Source organism: Betta splendens, chromosome 4, assembly GCF_900634795.4.
Source record: "Betta splendens chromosome 4, fBetSpl5.4, whole genome shotgun sequence".
NCBI classification, from domain to species: domain Eukaryota; kingdom Metazoa; phylum Chordata; class Actinopteri; order Anabantiformes; family Osphronemidae; genus Betta; species Betta splendens.
The window spans coordinates 733975-760308 of record NC_040884.2 but is presented as its reverse complement, the minus strand read 5'-3'; the positions used below and the strand labels follow the sequence as shown (position 1 = coordinate 760308).

Below are 26334 nucleotides of genomic sequence, written 5' to 3'. Positions count from 1 at the left end.
TAATCGCCTCAGCTGGTCACGACTCGATCACTTTGTTAATTAATAATTGTTTTATTGTTGTGTTGTTTTCTTTTCCTGAACACGTGTTCTGATCACTGTGCATTTTTGCGATCACATGATTGTAAGTCTGTTATAGATCTGTGTGAATCTAAGAGGTGCACAGTGAAGCCTTGTAGCCTGTGATTTCGCTTCATTGTGTTACTGTGCAGTGCTCTGTTTCTGCTGTGACCACGCCACGCGCACGTTTCAACCACTGCCTTTTCAGCGATCACGTGACTATATCACCGAATATAGCCCCACGTATTTGTGTGACCGCAAGCCTTATTCACGCTAGTCCCACTTCACACTCCTTTACACGCTTCTTTCCCTGTGAGCGCCGGCACCGCGCGCTCCATTCAAAGGGCTCACCGGCACACGCGTGCAGCTGTGCCACCTCACCACGCCTCTTTCTCTTCATCTCTCTCTCTCTCACACACACACACACACACACACACACACACACACACCCCTCTTATCTCAGGTAACACGCATACACATACAGTACGTCCAGACGAACACACCATACGATTAAGTTGTGATTTGCTCATTGATTCAAGATAGTGTTGACACAGAGTTAATATTAATTGTTTAATAAAGCGTTCATAATTTAATTGGTCTGTGATTTTTTGTATGTGGTTTTACAGCACTGGTGAAGTGAGTCGGCTATGGTGCGGAGTTCATCCTTCAACTAACTTAAATACAATTGAGACTGTATTGGCGATTCCAAATTGGTTATTGGTCCCTCGTAACAGGGTGGTGCCCCGTAAATAAAGTAATTTTTAATTCAGTTAATAATTCTTAATTAATAATGATTAAGTGTTTCACTTACCAAACTATAGACCTTTGTCATATAGTAATATTTATTTACGCTAATAACCAAATTTGTGAATCTGAATTATAAACATAATTGGTATCTCCACTCAGGAGCTATAAATCCAATTATTATTAATTAAGCCCGTCTACTGTGTCTTGGAGTAGAAAGGGCCCTGAGTTCCTATTTTATAATTGTTTTGTCCTGGATAATTTCAGTAGTAATGTAAGCTCTTGACTTTTTAAGGCACAGTTGTTTACCACAAACCACCAAGGAACATAACTGTAGAAAAATATAATTTCCCCCTTTAATTGTACATTAAATAAAGTAAATTAATAACAACTTAACCCTGTCAGTGCAAAATCTTACGCACAACATAAAGTACACTTACATAACAGTGCCACAAATATGCAATTAATTTCAAAGTCCACTTAAACCAACTGAAAACCAAACCGTTGCAGGCCTGATGCGTGGCTCGTGAGCGTTGAGACCCAAAACGTAATGGCCGATTCACTCACGTCCGAGCACTAAATAAAACAAGTCCATACCTTAATCATCCTCACGGTCGTCCAGCAGGACGCTGAGCTGCGCTCCTACCCGGATGTTGCAGGTGTCCAACTCTGTGCCGCTGAGGAGAAGCTGGTCCAGCTGGGTTAGCTAGCTGCTCCCGTCTCCACGTGCTGCTCCTTCCCACTCGTCGCTCTGACAAGAGGGCCTGGCGATAGACTTTGCACAACTTCGTGCTGAAGTTTGCCTCCTTTACCGCTCAGTTCTTTGCACCTTCAGACTCTCTTACCGACAGTCTTCCACTTCCACATTTTTAAGCGACAGGTGCATCTTCTTCGAGTTTTCCCTACCGCGCGCTCCTAGCGTTAGCCTCCGGCTCCCGTCTGCTCCCAATCTCTCCTCCTCTTTCTTCGTAGTTTCTCACAAAACCCCCGATCGCCAAAATAAAATCCTGCATCATTCCCTTAGCAACATTAACACTAAACTTCAACAAGTTGGAGGTTAACAAAATAAACAAACATACTTATTATTTCACATATTATATACTAAACTTACATTTAACCACAAACATTGTATAACAATATACCCCTTTTCTTTTATTTTGTAAACCCATCAACAATGTGTCTTGTCCCAATTTCTTATTTACCTCATCTTGTTTATTATGCCAATTACTTTTATTTTACAATTGTCATATTTCTATTTGTACTTTTGTGCTGGGTTACATTATAATTCGTGCTCCTCGCATATCCCCAACATACTTGGTGCCTCGTGTGAGGCTAATAAAACTCAGCCCTTTCTGAGACTAGGTGGTGTTGCTAATTCATTTGGCACTGCAGGGGTTTAACCTGGACATCCAGCATGTTCGTGGAAAAGACAGTGTGTTAGCAGATACCCTTTCGAGGTTGTAGTTTCCTCATTCCTGTGGGTTTTGTGCATTTGTTCCAGGACATTTTAGTGCTTATGGGTGGGGATGTTAATGGCTAAATAGTGTCTTTACTGAATTTTGCAGGTGACCTAGATTGACTCCGCCCTGATCCCTTGCCTGATTGGTGTCCTCTGGTGGCCAGCGTTTAAAAGCCCTGCTAAGCTCCTCTCTCGCTCTGTTTCCAGCTCAGCACATCATTTCAGCATCTATGTTGACAGCAGCCATGCCTGCTCATGTCTCATTGTTAGTTGGTTAATAAATCACCTATGTGGAAACCATATATTTTGGTGTATTTTGCTTCCTACGAGCCGAGGTCGTAACACGCAGTCTTTTGACTGCTGACGGCAAAACAAATATGAACCATGTTGCGACCCGGCAAAGTTCACAAAGTCCACTCATAAACTGTCCAGAGTCCGAGATGTCGCTATTTACTGTTTGCGTCCAGACTGTCTGACCAGTGCGTGATCACACTCATAGGCTCTCCAAAGCAACATATGTGAAATAAGAATCCGGCGAGGGTGGAAACACTGCGGGAAAGATGAATACACCACTGATTAAAATGCCAGGTGCAAATGATCCTCAGACGACTGAAAACCAGAAGTCCCCACAATAATAGCATCAAATGGGAAGCCGCACTGCTGATCATCACACGTGTATGGACTAATGTGTCGTGAGGGTGATCAACAATGACTCAAGAGCACCGTAAAAATCCATATGATTAAGCTAATGTTTTGTAATGTTTTGCTGTATTGAAAATTTGGAATGTTCTATATTACTATAGAAACAGAGTTGATGCAGATTAACTACTTTTGGACATTAACTGAGTGGCTGCTGGACACCTGGTAGAAACAGTTAAAGGTGAGCAACAAAGGTGACTATTTATCATCTAGCTTCATCTCATGTGCAATAGGAAGCAGACCTATTGATTCCACCAGATCAACCTGGTGGAATCAACTGGTTCTACAAAATCTGGGCCTCAAAGATAAAAGGACACCTTCCCAGTGTCAGGCGGCTTGACGAATCGGACCCACATGCACAGCGATGGCGACCAGGAGGTAAGTTCAACTTGTTTAATGAACAGACAGATTCCAAGGTACAGGCAGAATGCTGAAAACTTACGGCAGACAGCGAAAGCACAAAGGGAGCAGACAAGCTCGGAGTGGGTCGGTACGAGGTAAGTACAAGACGACTAGGCAAAAGTGTCTGGAAACTGGCCCGGTCGATAACTGGACAAGAACAAGACTAACGCTGGAAAGAGGACTCACAACAATCTGCCAAAGGTATGAGGTGAGTGCTGGAAGCTAAATACTGAGACGAATTACCAATTGCGGACAGCTGAGTTTTACAAGTACCTAGTGTACCGTATTAAGGGACAAGGAACGGCTGGGGTGTTAGGAGTTATTTATTATTATATTATATTATTATATTATTATATTATATTTTAATTTAAGTGGTTCTTTATTCATTTCATATATTGTATTTGAATTTTGGAGCAAATAATTTAAATAAAATACTCTGACTGACTTACTTTCTTGGTATTGTGTGTGTCTGGTTATGCAGTGTTGAGATCAATTCAATTCAATTCAATTCAATTCAATTCAATTCAATTCAATTCAATTCAATTCAATTCAATTCAATTCAATTCAATTTTATTTATATAGCGCCAAATCACAACAAAGTTATCTCAAGGCACTTTACAAAGTAAGGTTTAAAACCTCACACAACTAAACCTAACAAATCCCACATACAGCAAGCATTTAATTTGACAGCAACAGTGGAGAGGAAAAACTCCCTCTCTAACGAGGAAGAAACCTACAGCAGAACCAGGCTGGATGTGGGCGGCCATCTGCCTCGACCGGTTGGGGTGAGGGGATAGAGAGAGAGAGAAAAGCACAGCAACAGCAACAAGCAACAACAGAGCACAATTATCGATGTTACTGTTATTATACTGTACTGTATTTGCCTAAGCTATATTAGCTTAGGCAAGGAGGGTTTTATTGATTCTTGTTCTGGTTCTGTTCATTGGCAACTGGACTTGCTGTTTCTTCTTGAAAACATGACATTTTTCTATGAAAAGGCTTCTTCATTTCTGAACTTTACTTCTCCAGACTTGATGAAGTCTATTGTTATGGTTACATGTCCAGTTGCCAATGAACAGAACATTTGGGGTGTAGGTATTATTATTAATATTGGTAATATTTAACCCATCTATATAGTTAATTTTGACTCATCCGATGGGTCAAATAAAACAACCCAGTGTATAGGTAATATTTGACAAAACAATAGGGTTAATGGGTTAAAATAGTGTAACCCAGCAGCTGGGATAGGGTTGGGTTATTTTTGAACCCAGCAGTTTTTAGGGTGTGAGATGAGTATTTGGCTCTCAAGGAGGAGTGAAAGTGACAGGCTGTTCTGATGCTTAGCTCCTGTTCAGACGTTCGGTGGAGAGTTAAATTTGTCTTTCATAAAATGGTGTGAGACCTTGAAGACTAGGTTCGGGGATTTAGGTTTCGTGTTCGTTTCATTTCCAGACTTTCTTGACCTTAATTTTTGACTGAGTGAGTAAGTAACTGATATGTTTATTTTGACTGTTGTTTTTATTATTATTATTTACTTTATGGGTCAAATAGTCATTATTTTCCCCGTTAAAGGCCAAAGGTCTCCTGTTCAGACTGTCTCAGGTTCAAGCTCACCGTCTGACCTCTTGACCTTTGGTTGTTTGCTGTGGGGGCCTATCAGGTCACAGCTGTGTGTGTGTTGTGGAAAGCTGATGCGGGTGTTGGCGGCTGGCTGAATTATTCACGCTCCTCTGCGGTCGTCTCTCTCCCTGAAACCTGAGAGGAGGTGAGGCAGCTCCCAGCCCCCGCCCTCCATCCACCACTGGGGGGAGAATCTGAGCTCAGCTGACAGCAAGACAACACAGCGAGGGGGAGGAGAGGGAGGACGGTGGGAGACCGGTGAGGGTGCACCTGGCGAATGTTTATTGTGTCATCACTGTGTCCAACATGAAGCTACAGAAACAATAGCATTTCATAGAAGCAACTTGAGAAAAGATTGACTCCATGTTAAAACTTACTGAATCAGAATAGTTGGGACGAACGAGCTCAGGAACAGAACCTCAAGCTGCGTTTGGTTGGTTGATGATGCCACACCTACAGAGTCAGTAAACTGGTCTCCTCCGGTCGATAATGCTGCTGCCTGTAACTTATTCTCCATTATATGTTGAACATTTGATGTTTCTACAAGTGCTTACAGTACGTTTTCCTGGTTTGCTCGAAGACAAACAGTCTAAACAGCGTTCGGCCAGTAACAGCGTGTGAGCAGAGTTTGTCCAGACCTGAACTTTCAAGGTGAGTTGATTCATAGAAGATATACGCCTGGTTTCTCTGCTTTAGCCACAAGGGACAATGAAATCCCTCAAATCCTGGAGCTGTGCAGGGTGTTAGAGGTTTTCAATAGAACACAGTGTGAGCACATGCTGCAATCAGCAGATCTGGCACCGAGACACTGGATTAGAACAAGAGTCCTTCTGTTACAAGGCAGATCGAGCAGATACAGAGGCCTCACTCTGCCCACATTTCAGGGAACCTCAGAAGTCCAGAGGCCACATCCTTGACCGCTGGACTGGACCCAGCGCCAGAACACAACACAAAGACCCGGAGACAGTCGACAGAGCATCAGCTTCTTTATTTTCTGCTTCGGACATGGAGTCACTAATGGGGTCGAGAGGGATGCGTCTACAGAAACAACAGTGGGACAAGAAGAACAGAAGTGACAGCAGTACGTCACACAGGACAACGGAGAGTCAGCTCCAGAACAGAGGGCAGACAAACAATGGCACCGACACCACCAATGGAAACTAGTTCACACTGAACACAAGTGTAAGACCGGGTCGAGGACCCGGAGCGGCGGCAGAAAACGCCGCCTTGTCCCATAAAAGAGTTGTAGAGGCACAAGGTTTAAGTCAGTCCTGCGTGAGGATGAAGATGAGGAACCAAACGTCGTCTGCGGAGGGAATGATGGGACACATGAGGTGAATGCATGACTCAGACTGCTCCAGGCCATCGGCCCAGCCGCGCTCGGGTCAAGATAAAGCTCTCCTTCCTTGAGATTGTCATTAGCTGATCTGTCACCAACACTGGAGATCAGCAACATCTACAGGCTGGAAAACACAGTGAGCGACTGCAGGTCTGGGACAGAACCCTGCTTCAGCAAACACAGGACAGGGACGTCTGTTTTGTGCCAAGGGACTTTTCTTTAAACAATGTTGCTGCTCAGATCTTTAATCCTTCGTCTGATGACACATCTCATAACAAACTGGTCAAGTGAAGGACAGACAACTACAACTGGACCTGAGTGGATAAGCTACAGTGAACGTGACAGATACTGAAACCAGTGTGTTTTGTTTACTGGACACACACTGGTTAAATGGCGTTTCTATGGTTACCGGGTAACCATCAGACATCTTCCAGTTTAGAAGAATCACTATAGGAGGGTTTTGGTTTCGATGTTGGTTTGTTGCTTTTCTCTCATATAAGACAAAAAAATATTTGTTCAGCATCTTCATGTCACATCATGTGATATTCAGACGAATCAATAACAGAAGTAAAGTAATAAAGTCTAAACTGTAAAAGCCACTGGCACTGTCGGCACTGTGATAAAACGCTGAGGTCATCAAAAAAGTTGAGTTTCTGTTTCTAAAGGACACGAGTCAAAGAAGCTGCTTTCAAAGAGCTGAGCCCCATCGACAGGATGAGTGGAGAACTGAAGGAGCCACTGGAGGTGAACCAGACGAGCCCATGGAGCCCGGCCGGCCTGAGACTGCCAGAGGAGGGCCTCCCAGGTGCTGGCTGCCGCCCTCTCTAGGCTCTGCTCATCCTGGAGGAGCGGCGGCTCGATTGAAGCCCTGTCGGGGAAGATGCAGCTGAGACTCAATGAGAAAGGAGGGGATTCTGTCCCAGATAGCGCCGAGCTCAGCAGAAAAGGGCCGAGGCCATCGATTGAGGCTCCTGCAGGAAACAGCCAGGGAGGAGATTTCTCAGCCTGCTGGTCGATGCAGGGAGGAGCAGAGCAGAGCAGAGCAGCCAGCTGTTCACTGATGTTAAACCTTAGACAGAGATTGTCAGAGTCAAACCCTGGGAGGCTGCGGCCGGCGGCCTGGGGCTGCCGTCACATCCATGACACGGTAGAAAGGGTGGAGGAGGAGGTGACACAGTTTGAGGCATAAAGAGCAGAACAGTAACAGAACCGTCTGGGTTTGTAATAGTTTTCTCATCTGTCGTCTTGGTAACAGCGTATAGGTGATTATGGGAGAGCATGCAGTTATATCTGTGATTATTGTACATTAGCTATAATCCGAGGGGCCTGGCAAACAGCAAAGGCTACTGGTGTTCAGAGATTTCAACAGTTACAAACAGTTATTGGAGCGTTATAATACAGGATTCACAGGCACTACATTTGATCTTTTCAATATATCGAGGAATATGCTGGTTCGTTTTTATTTTGTTTTTCTTTTTTAGGTTTTGGGTCCATAGAAGCTGGGATCTGGAAACAGAAGGACTGAAACCTTTCAGAACCCAAAGTCCACGTGGATGTTGGTTTTTAGTCAGTGCATAGTTCTCATGCAGATCAGACTGCGGTCAGGAAGCGTCCTCCGTTCTCTGGTTGAGTCAACACTTAGCACCATGTGATGGGTTTGCAACAGGAGAAATAAATATCTTTGCAAAGAGCAGTGACACTGTAATTCAAAACAGCTGAGCTCTGGAGAGCAGCTTCAGTGTTACCTGCCTCCTTGTCCAACGACTCTCCTTCATCCCCATGAAGTGCTGCCATTTGTACTCGTTTCCCGCTCGTGAAGGATCTCTTCCTTCTGCTCTACTGTCGGCTTGGATTTGCTCAGACGTGGCTGCGTTTATTGCGGAAGCCGCTGGAGGAGGGCGCCAGGTGTCACTGAAGGGGTCCCCAGCTCGCATAGGACTATGGGCTTAGATGCTAGAATTCACAGAGTCAGGTCTGACGGATGAATACCCTGCAATAGAAATCCAGAATTCTGCCCCTCGCTCAAATGCAACTCTCTTGAACCGCAGGCCTGCGGTGGTTTGTCAGCTGAGGGAGGGGAGAAAGCGTTTTTGTGATAAGCTCTGCCCAGGACAATTTGGACAAACGTGAAGACAACAAAGGCGTCAGCAAGAAAGCCTTCATTCAACCCTGTTTCCTGATGCAGAGGCAGAATTCCTCAAAGCAAAAATCCAAAAACCAACTCTCGAAAGCGGAAAGGGGCGAAGTGAGAGGATGTGGCAGAGACTGAAGCAGGGCTCATATTGCTGCTTGAACACATTGTGGATCGCGTTTTTAGATTGGAGTCACTGGTTCCTGTGTTGGTGAAGGTTGAAGTCAGGGTCTGGCCAATGGACCCATCGCTCAGCCTCAGTCCCAGCGACCGGGCCTTTAACCTTTGTTGAGTTTGAGACTCTGCTCATTTGCATTTATTTCTTGTTTCACTGTTACATTGAATGTTTATGAATATTATTGAACTTCAACCTAAAATAACAGTAACACAGCAAAGGTTTCTGCTTGTCCCACTGAGGCTGAGGCTGAGGTGAGACTAGAGGCTGAATGGAAGGTTGTTGGTCAAATGAGCAGAAGCCCAGTTAGGCTCCGTGGCACGAGTGGTGTGTCCTTCCTCAGCTGATGTGTGCCTGATGCTGTGATGGGATGGATGGAGCTCCGGACGCAGCCAGGAACAAAACAGATGGAAAAGAAAAAGGATCATGTTGCATAATCAAGCTGTTTATTTCCCGCATGGAATGGTGAACACAAAAAAGATGCATTTCTAGTAGGGCATCCTTGGGCCGGCTATGTCATTGTCTCCTGCCTAAAACTAAAGTTTCAAAATGCATAAAACGCTCGTTTTCTTATCAGTTGTCCTCAGAATGACCTAAATTTAGCTTCATCAACACTGATGCAACAAATAACCTTCAGAACATACAGCAAACTGTAACATCCATTTACAATGGTCTTATCACCACAGCGCCTGTACTTCACAAGTAACAGGAATAAGCTTCACCATCAACAGAGGAAATGTCCTTAAATACATACAAAAGGAAAGTAAATAAAGAAAAGAGGGAAGCAGGGAGGTTTTCAGCTCCAGCTCCCTGAAAACAAACCAAACCAGCTCTAGTAATGTGGCCTCGATACAAACAATCAGAAAATTCACAACACTAGTTTTTCCTCATTTAATCAATGTTACAAAAGTCCTGCATTATAAAATAGGGCAGCATTAAATCAGTGTAATTAATAAAACTATACAACATACAAACGTCTGCCGCCGCTCTGCCCTCTGACGCTAACAGCTAACTCCCCTGCGTCTTTGCTGCCGTACCACAACTAAATTACACTCACAACACAGGAACAAAACACGCTGCCCAAACTATTGCTTTAAATTCTGTTTCTGTTTTCTTTCGTTAAAAACGGTGCAAGTTTGTCTTTGTTATCGTACACACAGCCGGCGTTGCTGATTAGATGCAAGGCTGCCTCGAGGATTTCGTGACACTTACAAAATGTCCGTGCAATTATGATTATTTTTTTATTCCCTTCACTCTTTTTAAGCCCTGGAAGTTGTCTATTTTTTATTTCATCCTTTCCCACTTTTTTCATATTTAGTGCAGATAATTCAGGAAGTAATGCCCGACTCGTGGCTAAAGGGGAGGCGAGAACAGAGACCAACAAACATATCACACTAAGGAAACACAACCCACACGAGCGGACCTCACAGCTGACGGCTGCTGTCCTTCTCATTAAACACAGGGGTCAACAGTGAGTCACTAAGCCTCGGCCAACGCGACAGAAATATTGGTAATGTCTGCAAACAGTTCTCTGCGTATTGGAGAAGTTGGACTTGTTTAAGGCTCGCCTGTGACCGGAGCCATAGAAAAAAAATGCCGTCATTAGCAGATGATTGAAAGAAGGAGGAGGAGGAACCCAAGCGGTGATGGCTCAGACCCCAGTCACAGCACCAGAACTTTGGTTGAAAGAAAAGAGGAACAACAGAAGACAAAATTTATGGAACTGAGTGCCAGCAGGTATTGCATATTTTATGTCCTTATTCGTGTCTGAGAACCAAAAAAGCGACAAAACAAATGAAAATGAAAACAGGAAGACTCAACGCTGAGATTCTCGCCATCCCACCTTCTACAGGTCAGGGGGGGTCGCGATACCAGGACTGAACTGACAAAACGTCGTCTCAGTGGCAGCAAACATTTTGTGAAATAAGCCCAAAATTCCCACCTGTTAACAACAAACAAGGTTGAACCACACATTTTAAAAACACTGTTCTAGCTCAGTGCAGCTAATCTAGCTAGGTGTTGTATCTAATTTGACCTTTGTTTATCGTCAGTTAACCTGTGACATACCTGGAAACCTGCTACAGTACATTGCTTTTCCAGCTCAAACTAAATTTTGATTCAACTCTGCTAGCGAACATCGCACAGTATTTTCTGTAGCTCAATTAGCCGACAGCGACGTTCAGTCTTCTTGTCATGTTTTGTTGTTAGTTGTTGAACCAGGTGGTTTTTGTAATTAGTTAACCTGGATCAAACCGCGTCAAACGTCTCTTGGCACGACTTGGTGCTTATTTCACACAATGTCCTTTGTGGACTTGGGTTTGTGGGACGGGATGCAGAGGTATTGACCTGAAAATAGCTGGTGTACATTTGTCCTGCGAGGTCCTGGGACCTGAAACGCTGAGTGGGCACCAGTCTTAAAAGCACAGCTTCCTTCCTCAGCTTCAACTGGTCTCTGACCAGTTGCTCCAGTTTTGTACAAAATCTCAGGTGTGGAGCTTGTGGGAAAAACAAAAACACAAGAAAGCTGAGTCTCCACACTGGATCTCGCTACTGTCTCAGGACTGGACCTTAGCTCAAGGCACATTGATGAGGAACAGTTGTTTCCGTGCAGTTTGACAATGTGCGGGAGAACTTGGAACTAAAAGCAGAACTGATCTGTCGAAGGAAATGAATAAAGAATGGAGGGATGCCGAGAAGCGAAGAGAGCTGGTTGTGTGTGAGGAGCTGAACTTAACGAGAGCTGGCAAGTGCCTGATGTTGGTTCACAACAGAGTGTCTTCATCTCACTAACTACATCTTCTATGGAAAAAGTTGTCACTAACACTAAAACATGCAGATTTTTTTGTTCATTTTTGTAATTTTTTCACTTAAATTCACTTTTGTTCGATGCTGGATGGTTGTGTGTGTGTGCGTGTGTGCATGTGTGTGTATATATATATATATATTTATATATATTTATATATATATATATATAGTACAAGAAAGGAAAACAAAACTGAAGTTAGATAAAATGGTAAGTTGTATGTGAAGCGCTCAGCTGTCTTCCCTCTGCGCTACCTCTTCATCACAAAACCACGCCCCCTGATTACACACCGACGGCCCATTGGCCAACTGCAGGAATAAGTGCTTTGGATTGGATTCGACGTCTTAAAGACCCGGCCAATCAGTGGGCAGCCCATCAGGAGGCGATGCCCATTACAGGAACCCAGGAGAACAGGATCACATTTAGGTTCTTTGACGTGTTGTCTCCTGATTCTGCCACATAGTAAATTCAAATTGCTTTAGGTTTTAAAATGTGCTCATTAAAATAAATTAATTGCTTAGTGTTGCTTTCTCTTGGAAACTAAATGAGCAGCAGACTTTAGCTGGTCAAAATGCTTGAAATTCAGATAGTTCTTAAAGGGTTTCTTGTTGTCGCTAACGATAACAGCTTCACAAGATGAACAAACAAGAAAAAACAGTAAAAGTGAGTACAGCTCCCTTATTCCTCACGTGTGTTGTTAGCTTTTGTACCCCATTATTTTAGAGTCCCAGAGGTGTGAGTGGACTAAGAAGAAAAATATATATTTATATATACTTTTCAGCAGTTTTCGATGAGCTATCTTACAAAGATATTTTACTATCCACCAGCTAGCCAACAAAATTGCACTTTCCTCATGATCAGTATTCCACTGTTCCACTGGTAGATTTAGTAACGGATCTCTGCCCTTCGGACACCGGCGTTAGCATGCTGTAGCTTCACCCAACCTGGTGGGTGGACAGAGGAGGAAGAGGAGGGGACCAGCTGAAGAGAGAAGAATCAATGAACCATGGAGCCAAAGCTTTCCAGATAAACAAGCTCGGACCCAGCAAAATGTCAAACACCCGACAAGTTTCACAATAATTACCCTCCACCCACAATCTCCCATCACAGTTCACGTAGAGCAGGAAGGCGTCTGTCACCACCTGCGCTTGGCTCTTTCCATTAAGCACGGGTCCATGTTTTTGGAAGGAGCCTTTTCAAACTGGCCTGCCACCAACCAGGGGCAGAGTCCATCCCAGGAGGTGTGTGGGGGCTCGGCAGGGGGTTGGAGGTATTAGCTGGTGGGATCTCCTGCCAACCAACCAAGCCAACCCTGAGCCATCAAAAGGGCGAGGACGGCTTCAGACCTGCAGGTCCACCGAAGCACACCCTGCAGAGGTGGATGGGAGAGTATGTGTGCAGTTTCTCCACATGCAAAGCTCCCAAAACCATAGACTCAGTCCCCCATTCATTTCTCAGGACTGGGTGTTGGTGGCAGGGAGGTGACAGGATCTGGCACTATACATGGAAACACATGTACCATAAGTCTACAGGCAGGTCTGTGACATACAGTTCACAGAGTGGGCATTTAACACTGGGTTGGGGTGCGTTTGATCTGCTGTAGCCATGCTGATGCTGCTGAGTCTCTGTGTGGCGCTGGTGGGGGTGGAGTCAGGCGCAGAGGGGAAGAAGGACTGTGGGGGCTGGTCAAGATAGGGCTCTCTGTTGCAGCTGGCGTCAGAGGTCAAAGGTCAAGGAGAGGGCTGCAGCAATTTGTCATACAGGTGGGTGGAGGGGCCTCTGTGTCCTTATCCCAGGTACCACTGCGAAGAAAAAGAGAGAGAGGTTTATGATGCAGACCCAGATACTAGACCTGACAGTGGTTCAGCTGGAGCTTTGTATCAGCACAAAGACAAGACTCCACTGATTCCAGTTGGCACACGCGACGGAAGTCACACTGGGTCCAGTTCAACTATGGTTTAAGCAATTTTACATTTCTCTGTGTCTTTTAGCATTAGAGGAAAACTAGCAACAGATTTCTTTACGGCTTTGTTCACTCATGTGCTGAAACATGTCTTGTGTGGTGCTGGTTCCCCTGGAGAGGTCGTTGCATTACTGTACATCAGTGACTGTGCTCCCAAAGTAAGTGTGTCATTTACTAGTGAAGCCGCTATCGATCTCCAAAGGTGCATAGTTTTCAAAATGTCTCCCTCCTTTTCCTTGCTGCCCCGCCAAGTTCAAGTTCATCCTGCCTTACATCATGTCTGGTTGCTAGGGACAACCAGACAGCCCAGGACGTGACTACCATTGCCAAGGCAACCGCATCGTCCATCGCACCAACCCTCCATACCCCCGTCTTTGCTTTACGTTCTGGGTCTCTCCGTCCTGCTCTGCACTTCCAGTCTTCTCTATCACATGCACGTGAGCAGCACACGCACACAAACACAGACACACACGCACACACACACACACGCACGCACGCACGCACACACACAAACGCGCGCGCGCACACAGACACACACGTGCACACAAACATTTGCAAACACATACACTTTAAAAATACAGAGACATTTTAGAAAATGTGCCTTCAAACAGTGAATGTAATGTGGAGGTTTTTATATGAAGGTAGTTTCTGTGTGTTCAGACCTGATACTCCTGACTCCTTGAAATTCCACAGCTCTGTGTGTGTGTGTGTGTGTGTGTGTGTGTGTGTGTGCGTGCGTGCGTGCGTGCGTGTGTGTGTGTGTGTCTTTGCGGTTACATAGAAGTAGGGCCCAAACAGTTGTGGGACCCTTTGGCTGGGCCCCACAAGTTTAAAGACCTGTTTGAGGGTCAAGATGTGATTTTAGGGCTGAGGTTAGGATTGAGTTTTCGTCCAGATTAGAGCAAGGGTCAGATGTCTGCCTTTAGTTGTGATGGTTAGAGTGAGGGTAAGGGGCTAGGGAAGGTATTATGTCAATGGTGGGGTCCCACTTTTATAGCAGCGCAAGGCTGTGCGTGCGTGCGTGCGTGTGTGTGTGTGCGTGCGTGTGTGTGCGTGCGTGCGTGCGTGTGTGTGCGTGTGCGTGTGCGTGTGTGTGCGTGCGTGCGTGCGTGCGTGCGTGCGTGTGTGGTGATAGAGGAGAAGACTGGAAGGTTAGTTTTTAATCAATACAAGCTGCTGACGCTGGGACTTTTCTGCTGCTCCCTCTCTCTCCCCGTGTCCCCCTGTGTCTCTCGGCCTCTTGCTCGCTCCCTGCACTGCAGCTCCTCCCTCTGTCCTGAGAAGACTCAGAGAAGATGACACTCGCAGCCAGACATTGTGTTGGTGTGTGTGGGGTAGAGTTACCACACAGCGGCCGATGCTGACAGCTGTGATTCAGCCAGTGAGCGAGTTTGCCGACCTGCAGATAAACACTCAGCAAACATCCAGCTCTGTTTCCTCCACAGCTGCTGCGATGTGGTCCTGGCTTTTGCTCTTACTGATACCTGGCCTGGGGCGTTCATTGCTACAGCATTGGCCTGGGAAGCACAAGGTCTTCGGTTTGATCCCCGCCAGGTGTCCTTTAGCAAGGCACTAGCACTAGCTCCCTGGCTGCTGGCGTCGCACCGTGGCTGCTCACTGCTCTTCCAGGGGTTGGGACAAAAACACCGAAATAAAACTCCCCAAAGTGCGATCAATAAAGTTTCATTTATTCTCCCGTGTATCCTGCTCTGAGCATCTTGCTGCTCTTGTCCTGTCGTTGGAAACACCTGCTTCATCTGTTGCTCCTTTTTTCAGAACTGCTGAGTTAACAGCAGCGACAGTCCTTGATTCTACTGTGTCTCCCTCTCCACTATTGTCTCAAATGGTAGGGAGGTTTGCCACTGCTACCATTCCAGAATGCTCTAATAATACTTAATGTATTTAAAATAAATTGAACAACAACAGCGTTGCGTCTACTAGGTTTCTATTAAAAGCAAGGCGATAGTTCATGTATTTGTTGCTCCACATTCAGTTTGTTTTTCCTGAGCTGTGTAAGTATATCTGCAGCACAACACATCGCTAATAAAGTTCAGAACTGTAGAGAACGGTTAGTTATAGCTTTACTTTGCTCAGATTAAAGGCTGACGTATTTCCTCATCATCTGTCTCTAGTGTTTCTGTTCCGAGTCTCACAGATCCCAACACACAATAGGAAGCAACACAACAGGTCCTCATGGCCTCGTTGTTGGTTGTTCCACAGCCTGAACTCAGTGTGACAGGTGTTTCAGGTACCAGCTCCCTCCGTCCATCGCTGTCTCCAGGGGCAACCACCATGGTCGCTCATGGCAACCACTACCCTGACCCACATGGGCACGATGCCCACTCCCACACAAAGCCAGCGCCATCTGCCCCCACTCCCAAACATCTCCACACACACGCTGTGCTGCCAGGGGACCTCATCGGCTTAAAGTCTGATCTGAAAACTCCAACTGTTGTTGGTATCAAGCAACGTGGAGGTAAATTGTGCTAATGTGAACACGGATCCACTTACAGAAGAGTGAACTTTGGTTACACAGGCTGAAGTTTAGTAACCAGCTGTGTGACTGTGCCAGTCTTTGTCTGATGTAGCTTCAGATGAAACACGAAGCTGCTCAGAGGACTAGCCTGGTCCCCACGGTGACAGGAGAAATGCGCAGACTGTCCCGTTTGTCACCATGGCAACAAAAGGGGCAGCAGTGTGCCCCGGACCCCCCAGGGTGGCTTTTGTTCTGTGTGTGTCACTACGGTGGTTTGAAGTGCGTCTTGATCTCAGCGGGAACCGTCTGAACGTAGTTTTCATGTGTCCAGTGTCTGGATCTGTAGCTTCAGGTGAGTTCACTGACAGGTCAATGCTCAGCGTGAGGCCTCAGTCTTACACTCGTATCGTTCGTAAAACGCCACACATGCCTTGTTTGGTTGAAAAACAATGACGATGTAGGTTTGACTTCATAATGAACAAGGTCTCGCGTTAACTCTCAGGAAGTTCGTGACATTTCTGTTGACATTTCAGCTGCTCACTAGTCCTCAACAGCGTAAATAACGGCAGCCTGGCTCATGTCTTCAGCGGCGTGCATGTGCGTCAGCCTCAGACACTTTATGTGCAATCTCTAAAATGTGAGTAAAACTTTCAAGAATTCCTGGTTTCTGGACTTGACTTGTTCATTTACAGCCTTTTCTATTCTTTACAATATGTCTCGTTTTTACTCCAGAGCACTAGGGGGCGCAGTGACTGTGGTCTGTAACCCCAGAGCACCGCAGGGGGTCTACAGCCCCTCTGGACGTTTGCTTTACCTGTGGCTGCTGAGGGATGTTAAATCCAGGGTCTCTGGGTCCGACGCTAACGAAGCGCTGGGCTGGAGAGGTGGTGGGGGTGGAGTAGGCTGCACACACACACACACACACACACACACACACACACACACACACACACACACACACACACACACACACACACACACACACACACAGAGTCAGTTTGGTAGCTGATGTAGCTTGTGCTAGTTAGTGCAGACTGTTAGCTTCATTACAAAGAGAACAAAGACAAACCTCATCCAATAACAATGTTTTAAACCTGATTTTAAAAGATGCTTTGCTGAAACCAAGAAGCTTGTAAATGGATGTATGAGCAGGATTAAAGGCTTTGGCCCATCATGTGTCTGTTTTTGCCAAGTGACAGGAGTCACCATTAAACCCTGAAGTGAGACGGAATCTGAAGACAGTTCCCTGCTCACTGATGAGAAAGTAAAAAAGTACTTAAAACAGCCTGAATGATGTTCTGTGTCATTGCAGAGGCGTTTGGCCTGAAGGGAAACGCTCCACACGTTTCCTTTCATTTCCAGATTGCTGACAGAAGAACCTGTATGAACCATAATGAGATGCATGAGCGTGCACTTACTGGGCGAGGTGGGAGAGTTGCCTCCCTCAGTGGAGGAGGTGGAGGGCGGCTTGGCATCGACGGGCAGTGGGACGGGTCGGGCCATCGGGGGAGGTGGAGGGGGAGGCAGCATGGGCGTGGGCAGGAAGGGGTTGTGGACCTTCCCCTGGGAGCTGCCGTTGGGCTGGAGGAGCAGAAGCATTAAACAGCGTTCAACAGGTGGCTCACATGGAGAACCTGTAACTGCAGCGCTCCGATTCGTCCTCTGACTGTGCCAGCGTCAGCAGTTTTCTAGGCGGGTCATAAAGAATTCTGCTGCTGCCTGCATTTTATCCTGCTAATCTATAAGTATAATACCACAGCAGCTTGCACGCTGCATTCAGGTACACACTGTGTTCAGTGATCCTGGGGACGCTCCGAGCAGCGGGTCCAGTCTGAGCTAGAAACTGAGGCAGATCTACTGCAGAACCACGTTCACACACACAGTGTCCAGTGTGAAGTGATGCTAATTTAAAAGATCCCTTTTGTGAGGTTAAAACCAATGAGCGTTTTGTTTCAGTCATTCCAGCACTGACACATATGCTGAGCTCTGGTTCTGATGCAGAACCACACGATGAACTGTGTGTGTGTGTGTCTGTGTGAGTGTGTGTGTGTGTGTGTGTGTGTGTGTGTGTGTGTGTGTGTGTGTGTGTGTGAACGGTGGTGGAGAGTGTATCGATTCAGTGTCTAGACGTAGATATATCAACTATCTGACTGCAGACAGGAGGTCACACACGCACGCACACACACACACACACACACACACACACACACACACACACACACACACACACACACACACACACACACACACACACACACACACACACACACTGCTGTGTCTGTGATCTCACCTTTGGAAAACGCAGCTTAGATTTGTCCGTGTGCTTGTGAATGTGTGCTCGTGTGTCTTCGTGTGCTGTGGGTGCTTACGTTGAGGAAGCCCACCTGTCCGGCCTGCTGGGCGGAGTCAGGACAGACCAGCTGGACAAACTCCTTGAGCGTCTCCTGCGGGTGATACCTGATGGCCGGGTGGGAGAAGTAGGAGCCAGGCTGCTGCAGGATGGGGGAGGAGGAGAAGTGGAGGCTGGAGGGGGGTGCGTGTGGGCTTGCTGTGTGTGTGTGGGGGGTTGGGGGTGGGGGTGGGGGAGAGAAAGACAGAAATAATTAAGACAAGAAAAGTTGGGAGAGACAGGGAGAAAAGAGGGACATTTCAAATTGGATTAAAGGGGCGTGGCTTAACATGCAAATACAAATGATGGACACATAGCAAAGCGGATGGATGGCCCATAATGCACCTCTTCACACAAGCTGTCAATCAAAGCTAATGTGTGTGTTGATCAGGTAAAATCCTGCCTGCTCCTCGCTTCCATCCTCCTCGTTTCTCCTTCTCTCACCTGTTTCTGCCTCGCCTGCCTCCACCCCTCTCGCTTCCTCCTCTAGTTCCTTGTTTCCTTCTCTTCTCTCTAATTTAATTAAGTCTTAATTGGTCTGATATTCTGCAATTGCTCGTTAGCAAACGAGGCCTCATTAAGAACTTTGATGAATAGAGCTCTGAGGATAGGACAGAGGGCATGGAAAGAGAAGGAGAGAGGGAAGGAGGGACGGACAGAGAGTTAAAGCTGCTGCACTAATTCACTTAGAGTCTGCTGTGATTTATCACTCTGACAATACACGCGGCCGAGTGTGTGTGTGCAGCCTGCGGCCGATGTATTTACAGTAATCACTGGATGGATGGCTTTCTCTGCCTCACACACTGGGCCAGTGTGGAGCAGGAGTGATGTCACCGTGTGTGTCAGCGTCAAACAGCCGGTGCTGACATTACTTCTGGGCTTGGCTCAAACAATGCACGTTTGTCCTGCAGCTGCTGTTTGTACCGGTGCTCCTGGTATTAGTAGTAATTATTATTCATGATGCGTGTGGTGTGAAAGGCCGGGGGAGGAGCCACAGTGAGAGTGATGTGAAAACAACTGAGACTTCTGCTACTACGAGTCCTTGTCTGGATGTCAGTGTAGCTTCTTCATGGACACACTTCAACAGGACGAAACATTTTTTCACAAAAATGTTTTTCCAGTGATTCCAGTGATTGTGTGTGTGCGTGTGTGTGAGCGTGTGCGAGTGTGTGTGTGTGTGTGTGTGTGCGCGCGCGTGTGTCTGTGTGTTTGTGTGTGTGTGTGGAGGAACAGGCATCCTGCATGTTGAACACAGAAGAAAAGGCCCAGGATTAGTTCCACTTTGCAAATTGCCTCGCTTCATTGCCTCCCCCTCCTCCTCTATCTCTCCTCCTCCCCCTCCTCCTCTATCTCTCCTCCTCCATCTCTCCTCCTCCCCCTCCTCCTCTATCTCTCCTCCTCCCCCTCCTCCTCCATCTCTCCTCCTCCCCCTCCTCCTCTATCTCTCCTCCTCCATCTCTCCTCCTCCCCCTCCTCCTCCCCCTCCTCCTCTATCTCTCCTCCTCCATCTCTCCTCCATCTCTCCTGCTCCATCTCTCCTCCTCCATCTCTCCTCCTCTGTCTCTCCCCTGCCAACATTTTCTTAAAGAAGATATTTTGACATCAAGAGGCAGATTGATTAACGATAAGAAGTAGGAGAAGTAGCATCTGATTTCTATTGTGTGTTGTTGATAAAAGGATTTCTGTTAAAGACTTTCAAAAAAGACACTTTTTGTATGAACTGGACTTTATTTTGGCGGTTTGCATTAGAGCCTCCTCGCAGCAGGAGAAACCAGGATCCATAAAACAGAAACAGGACGACAGAGACACAGAGGAAAGAGCAGGAGACAGGCACCAGCCGGTACCATGAACGAGCCAAACAGAACCTAACAGAACCTAACAGTCCACATCACACCCCAGTGTTTCTGGAGCTAATGCTGAAGTCACACCCAACCTGACCATCCAGGGAACCAGAACCAGAGGTCCACCAGACGCACCACAGCGCTTCAGTGCTTGTCCAGATCAAATAGAGCTTGACGTCAGGTGAAACCCATGACGGCTCCTGTTGTGACTTTGGGACCTCGGACTTCCAGCAGCGGCTGAGCTTCTACTCATGCAACCCTGCTCCTCACATCCTCCACCGGATCAGCAGGAACACAGTGTAGCACGTGCCTCTACTGAGCCACAGCTGGGTTTAAACCTAGAAACCACTCCTCAGACCAGACACAGCAGCAGGTGGAGTGTGCAGCTCGTACCAACACAAACGCACAAACAGCCCTGTCTGAAACCTACAGGTATGCGTCTCCACCTGCGCCTCCTCCTGACAAAACCTATGGCTGCTGAAGGGGGGGGGGGGGGGGGGGGGGCAGGTGAATGATGCATGTAGTGGTGGTGGGTTGTTGGGGCTGACTGGTTGAGGACCTCACCTCGAGGCCCGGTAATGACGGGCCGGTGATGGTGTGTGAAAGCCGTTCGGGGGGAAGAGGAGGAAGAGGAAGAGGTGGAGGCGGAGGAGGCGCCGCTGGGTGGAGGCATGGCGCCGCAGAAACCAGACTTCTCTGACTTCTTCAGAGCGCCAGCGGGCGACGGCATCCCTGCCAAGAACCATGATGATGAGGAGTGGGTCACGAGTGGGCACGCTTTGCTTTTACATTTTTATGCACCTCCACTGGGGGAGGGGGGGGCAGACGGGGGGGAGGGGTGTGTGTGTGTGTGTGTGTGTGTGTGTGTGTGTGTGTGTGTGTGTGTGTGTCTCCTTTACGGTAAAATTGTCCAAATATTGTTACCAAAGTAAAGGTTTTAGGTCTGGTGTGATATTACTATTTTTTAAATAAAAATTGATGGTGGGAATCTCAGAACAAAATTCACAAACAACGTAAATGTAAACGGTGCTGACCCAGTGACGTCTGCTCGCATTGAACTCAAATGTTTAAATGGCAACACAAGATGATATCATCCATCCTGTATTTACAGAACATGTGTGAAGGCTGGTGGTGCGGGTCAGAACCGCAGACACATGAAGCTGCTGTAGGGTTTTCACACATGTTTAGATGCTACTGTAACGTCTGCAGGCTGTAATCTGAATCGGAGTGACCTGAAACATTGTGTTAGTGCAGAACCTGGTGCAGAGGAGGTGCAGCAGGTGGAGGAGAAGGAGGAGCAGTTTGTGTGTGAGGTGATAAATGGGTGAAGAGGTTTTGTCAGGTGGAACCGAGGCAGAGTCTGCTCAGCACTCAGTCCTGTCTGTCTGTCTCACACACACACACACACACACACACACACACACACACACACACACACACACACACACACACACACACACACACACACACACACACACAGTCCGTGTCTACAACTAAGCACACACATTATTATCATGCAGGTTTTTCTTAGGGCTGATCCATGATTATATCATCAACATGCTGCCAGAGGGGTGAGATGAAGGTGGGGTGAGGTAATGGGTGCTACACCCACAGATGCCTCAGGACCAGAGAAAGAAAAGGTAGAAGACATGAAGGCAAAAGAAAGAAGGAAAGAAGAAACGCAGAAAAACAGCTAATTGAAAAATGATGGAAAAAGAAAGAAGCTGACGGAACAAGAATTAAAAAACAAACACAAAAAGAAAAAGAGGAAGAGCAAATAGAGGGACAGAATAAAAGAGATAGGAGGAGACTAAAGAAAAATAGTGAAAGTAAATTGAGGAAGAGAGGTAGAAGTGAGACAAGAGGACAAGTGAATAGAAAACAGAGCAGAAAAAAAGGAAAGGAAACAAGAAAACAAGGACAGAGGAAACAGGAAATAGGAAATAGGAAAGGAGAGGAAATGAGATGTGGAAAAAGACGTGAGGAAGAAAAAAAACTAAAATCATCAGACTAAACCAGACATATCACGACACGAGACAACAAACCAAAGCCCGTCCCAGGTACAGTACCATCGGGCGATCAGGAGGAAGAGGAGGAGGAGGAAGAGTAGAGATGGTAGGCGACGGTTTGACAGACACAGATAACAAAAGATCCAGGTATTGACGTCTTTACCTTGTCGGGAGATGAACGAGCTAGCTAGCGAGCCACGCAGCTTATATCCAGCTTTCCAACGCAAGGAGGAAAGAAAGAAAAGAAACCAAGAAGCAGGGTGAGTAAAGTGTGTGTGTGTGTGTGGGGGGGGGGGGGGGGGGGGGGGGGGGCAGACACACATCCACACTCTCTCAGCGGCACTGGGTTCGGGTTCTGGTCCGGTCTTGGTTTGCACTGAACACGCTGATGGTGCTAGTGTGTCTACGTGTGGTTGAAGGAATGAAGGTGAGTGAGCGTCTGACTGGTGCTTTACACTGAGACCAGTGCGGGTCCAATAAGGACCGTTCTGGGCTGAACATGGTCCTGGTTAACGCATGTAACCAGTAGTAACACATGGAGTCTAAAACACACAGTCACACACACACACGTGCTGTTAGATGGAAGCGCTGCCACGTCCGAGGCTGCAGGTTAAAGTGTGATGTGTGCGGACTGGGCGGCGCCGGTACCTGGCTCCACGTCGTGCCAGCTGCTGGCCTGGCTGCCACTGCCTGGAGACCGGCCCTGGCCCGGGTAGTAGGACTCCTCCCCTGGACTGTCCACATCCTCCTCCATGCACTTTATCCTCTTGGCAGAGCTGCACAGACACACAGTCGCCTGATCAGAACAGCAGGTTCTGCTGCGGAGGTCATCGCGCAGAGCCCGGACCCCCCAAAGCTACAGAACCGGGCCGACAGCCCGAGAGTCTGAAGCCACGGGGACATGTGGACCTTTGATTTGCCAGTGTAGGCGTGAGCTCGGAACCGAGCCTGTTGAGCAGCACCGCCACAGACGGCGCCGGACTGGTACCGAGCAGCTCATCACTCTACGAGGCCCGACTCTGGGTCCACCGTTCCTCATTCGCTGGACTGAGCTCATCTGTGACTGTAACTGTTACACAGGCTTTCATGTCTGACAGGTCCGGGACGAACAGGTTTCTAATCGTCATACAGATGTTTCAATCTGTTTTCAGGCCGCAGACGTGCGTCTGCAGGTCACGTGGTGCTTTTATTGTGCCGATGTAGGAACTGTTTAACAGTATATGTGCAATCACCCCTTCCAACCACGTTGAATATCACATAGCGAGCCACAGTTTTTCCTATTGTTTATTATTTGTTTTAAAATATATATTTATTTATATATTTGTTTTAAAACTATATTTAAAATTTATTTAATTGTGCTTTTTTTCTGTGAGGGAACTAAAGCCGGAGTCAGACCAAATACAATGCCTTGGTTGTTCTATACAAACTTAAACACTGATTCTGATTCTGATTCTGAACTGTTTAAATGATTCACTTCAAACAGCAGTAGTTTGATGAGCGTACCTGGAGGAGGAGGTGCTGGGGAGGGGTCTCCTCATGGCTCCTGGGCTCATGCTGTAGTAGGACGAGCTGTCCAGATCGGCTAGTGAGAAGTTTGGACCGGTGCCGGCGGCGATGGGTGCTGCCAGTGAGGAGACAGAGCATTAGACGCTGTGTTAAAGGTGCATAGAGAACCTGGGTGGTCGGGTCGGACGGAAATGCTGTCAGAGGACCCGGATGGGACTGTCCACAACTGGGTCACAGCACAGAAACATGCTTTCACGATGCACATCACACAAACTGAAACAAGGTAAAGCTTCAGAAAACAGAGACCCTGCTCATTTCTGACCTCTGACCTAAACCAGGATCAGAGAGACGTCGCTTTAATATCAGCTGCTAAAGCTGTAGCAACATGTTTGTATTGACAGGCTCAATATTAGCACAGGTCTCAAATGGCATTAATGTGAACCGTGAAACGGCTGGTTCTGACAGAAGTCAGACAGACAGAAACACGCTGCTCTCTCCCTCTTTTCCTCTCTGATGATGCTTCCATCTTCTGACATTCACTCTCCTCCACATCTCTGTCTCTTTTTCTCTGTGTCTCTGGGGAGAGCAGCTCTCTCACAAAGGCCTGCGAGGGCTTTCACCACGAAAGTAGTGAAAGGAGAGAGAGAGCGAGTAAGAGCGTGAGCGAGCGAGAGAGTGAGCGAGAGAGCGAGAAAGAGCGAGCGAGAGAGAGAGCGAGAGAGAGCGAAAGACAGCGAGAAAGAGAGAGAGCGTGAGCGAGAGAGAAAGCGAGAGAGCGAGAGAGAGCGAGAGAGAGAGCGAGAGAGCGAGAAAGAGCGCGCGAGAGAGAGAGAGAGAGAGAGAGAGAGCGAGAGAGAGAGAGAGCGTGAGCGAGAGAGAAAGCGAGAGAGCGAGAGAGAGCGAGAGAGAGAAAGCGAGAGAGCGAGAGAGAGAAAGTGAGAAAGAGCGAGCGAGAAAGAGAGCGAGAGAGCGAGCGAGAAAGAGCGAGAGAGCGAGAGAGAGAGAGAAAGAGCGAGAGAGAGCGCGAAAGAGCGAGAGAGAGAGCGAGAGAGAGAGAGAGAGAGAGCAAAAGAGCGAGAGCGAGCGAGAGCGAGCGCGAGCGCGAAAGAGCGAGAGCGAGAGCAAAAGAGCGAGAGCGATAGAGAGAGAGTGAGTGAGAAAGAGAGAGCGTGAAAGAGCGAGAGAGAGAGAGACACCTCTGTTGTCAAATGCTTCAATTTGGAAATCCTGCTGAACAAAGCCAGCAATCAGCTTCAAACCCGGACCTCCGTCTGGCCCCTCGCCACCAGCCCCTCCACCTCCTTCTTCATCGCTTTATTGACACAGAGCATAATGGTGTGATGGGATGAAAGGAGGAGGAGGAGGACTGACAGGACCTGGTGGGCAGTTTCTGCTGAGCTCAGCACCGTGAACTGGCTTTTCCTGTATCTACTGTATGTGGCCTGAGAGCTGCTGCTCAGCCTCGACTGCCACCGACTCTGTGCCATTTCATGGTTGGTTCATTTACCAGTTCATTTATCCATCATTAACAGCTACAGTACATATGTCATTTGTTTTATTTTTACAGAAATGCCAGAACCATTTAAAGGAACCCTACCATGTAGAATTCATACAGTACAATGATAAGCTAATAAACAAATGTTTAAGGACTAATCTCCTCTTCTTCTTCTTCTGATTGGGATTAATATTGTCTGACAGAAAATGAGTTAGTACTGATGGGAAATGCTGTTAATGCTGCAATAGTGTGCTAATGCTGTCTGCAAGCGTCTGTTAGCATTGTTGTGCTAACACTTAGCATCAGCGTGCTAGCCATCGGCGTATACACTATAGAGTAAGTCTTGCTTCAGTATCAAAGCTGAACCTTTGAGCCTCGTTGCCAAACACAGACTTTAAAACCATCGCTATCGTCCGTCTCAGACCAAATATTACTGCTTCTGTATCGGCTCCGACTCAGTCTAATACTGCTACCGGAGCTTAAATGTGCCTCCTGCTGTGCTTGTGGGTGCACATGATTTCACAACATAAGCTCTTCATCATAATAATTACTCGCACCCAGACTCTGCAGGAGTCCGCTGTGATGTTTGACTTGTCTTTTCTTTCGCTGCTTGTTCGGCTTCCAGTGGCAGATGTTCTGCTGTGATGTGGCTGTTTGCCAAGCACAGATTCAGTTTCACCTTTTATCTTTGTTTAATGATGTTTTTAGGTCATTTACTGAAGCCTGTTTATTATCGTTACCCCACTTAAATCATGCAACATGTTTACAGGTCATATCAATAATTCACCTCTAGTATCATATGCAGAATGTGTCTCTCTTCAATCACAGTGCTTCCACTTGATCTAATATTGTGATTATTATTAAAATTACCACATATCTCTGCTATTTGTGCTGAGGTGTCCATATGGCACTGGCACACAACCAGGTGTGTGTATGTGTTGCCAGGGGCAACAGAGGGCAGAAGCAAGCAGGGACGGGTGAACCCCACAGGCTGTAGTCGTCTATTCATCCCTTTCATCGCGGTGTGTGTGTTGGGTGGGAATCTCTCCAGATGAAGGTGCTGGAGGTGCCAAGTGGGTCATATGCCTCCTTATCTGTGTGTTTGTGTGTGTGTGTGTGTGTGTGTGTGTGCGTGTGTGTGTGTGTGTGTGTGTGTGTGTGTGTAGCGTGAGTGCATCATATCAACCTAATCCCTAAATCCTTACGTCTAACATCAGCTCTCCTGA

At 47.0% G+C, this 26334-nt stretch overlaps 1 protein-coding gene and 1 long non-coding RNA gene across 10 annotated transcripts in view; one reads left to right on the top strand and one right to left on the bottom strand.

The window, feature by feature from the left end:
* Positions 1-5950: 5950 nt before the first annotated feature.
* The window catches only part of nfia (nuclear factor I/A), an 86871-nt gene continuing 66487 nt past the window's right edge, over positions 5951-26334 (bottom strand). For 3 of the 9 annotated variants that reach the window (XM_029149015.3, XM_029149019.3, XM_029149018.3), the window contains exons 5-12: positions 23611-23728; positions 22756-22883; positions 22271-22321; positions 20663-20830; positions 18238-18416; positions 17287-17449; positions 16683-16771; positions 5951-13231 (exon numbers count right to left, since the gene is read on the bottom strand). In XM_029149015.3, the coding sequence (XP_029004848.1) occupies positions 13217-13231; positions 16683-16771; positions 17287-17449; positions 18238-18416; positions 20663-20830; positions 22271-22321; positions 22756-22883; positions 23611-23728 (911 nt within the window). In that variant the 3' untranslated portion in view covers positions 5951-13216. The remainder of the gene's footprint in view (positions 13232-16682; positions 16772-17286; positions 17450-18237; positions 18417-20662; positions 20831-22270; positions 22322-22755; positions 22884-23610; positions 23729-26334) is intronic. The other 6 variants (XM_029149020.3, XM_029149023.3, XM_029149022.3 and 3 more) reach the window with 4 other exon arrangements.
* On the top strand, positions 16073-16739 carry LOC121202189 (uncharacterized). Its single transcript, XR_005897606.2, has 3 exons — positions 16073-16220; positions 16402-16505; positions 16601-16739. It is a non-coding gene; the product is annotated as an uncharacterized LOC121202189 (long non-coding RNA).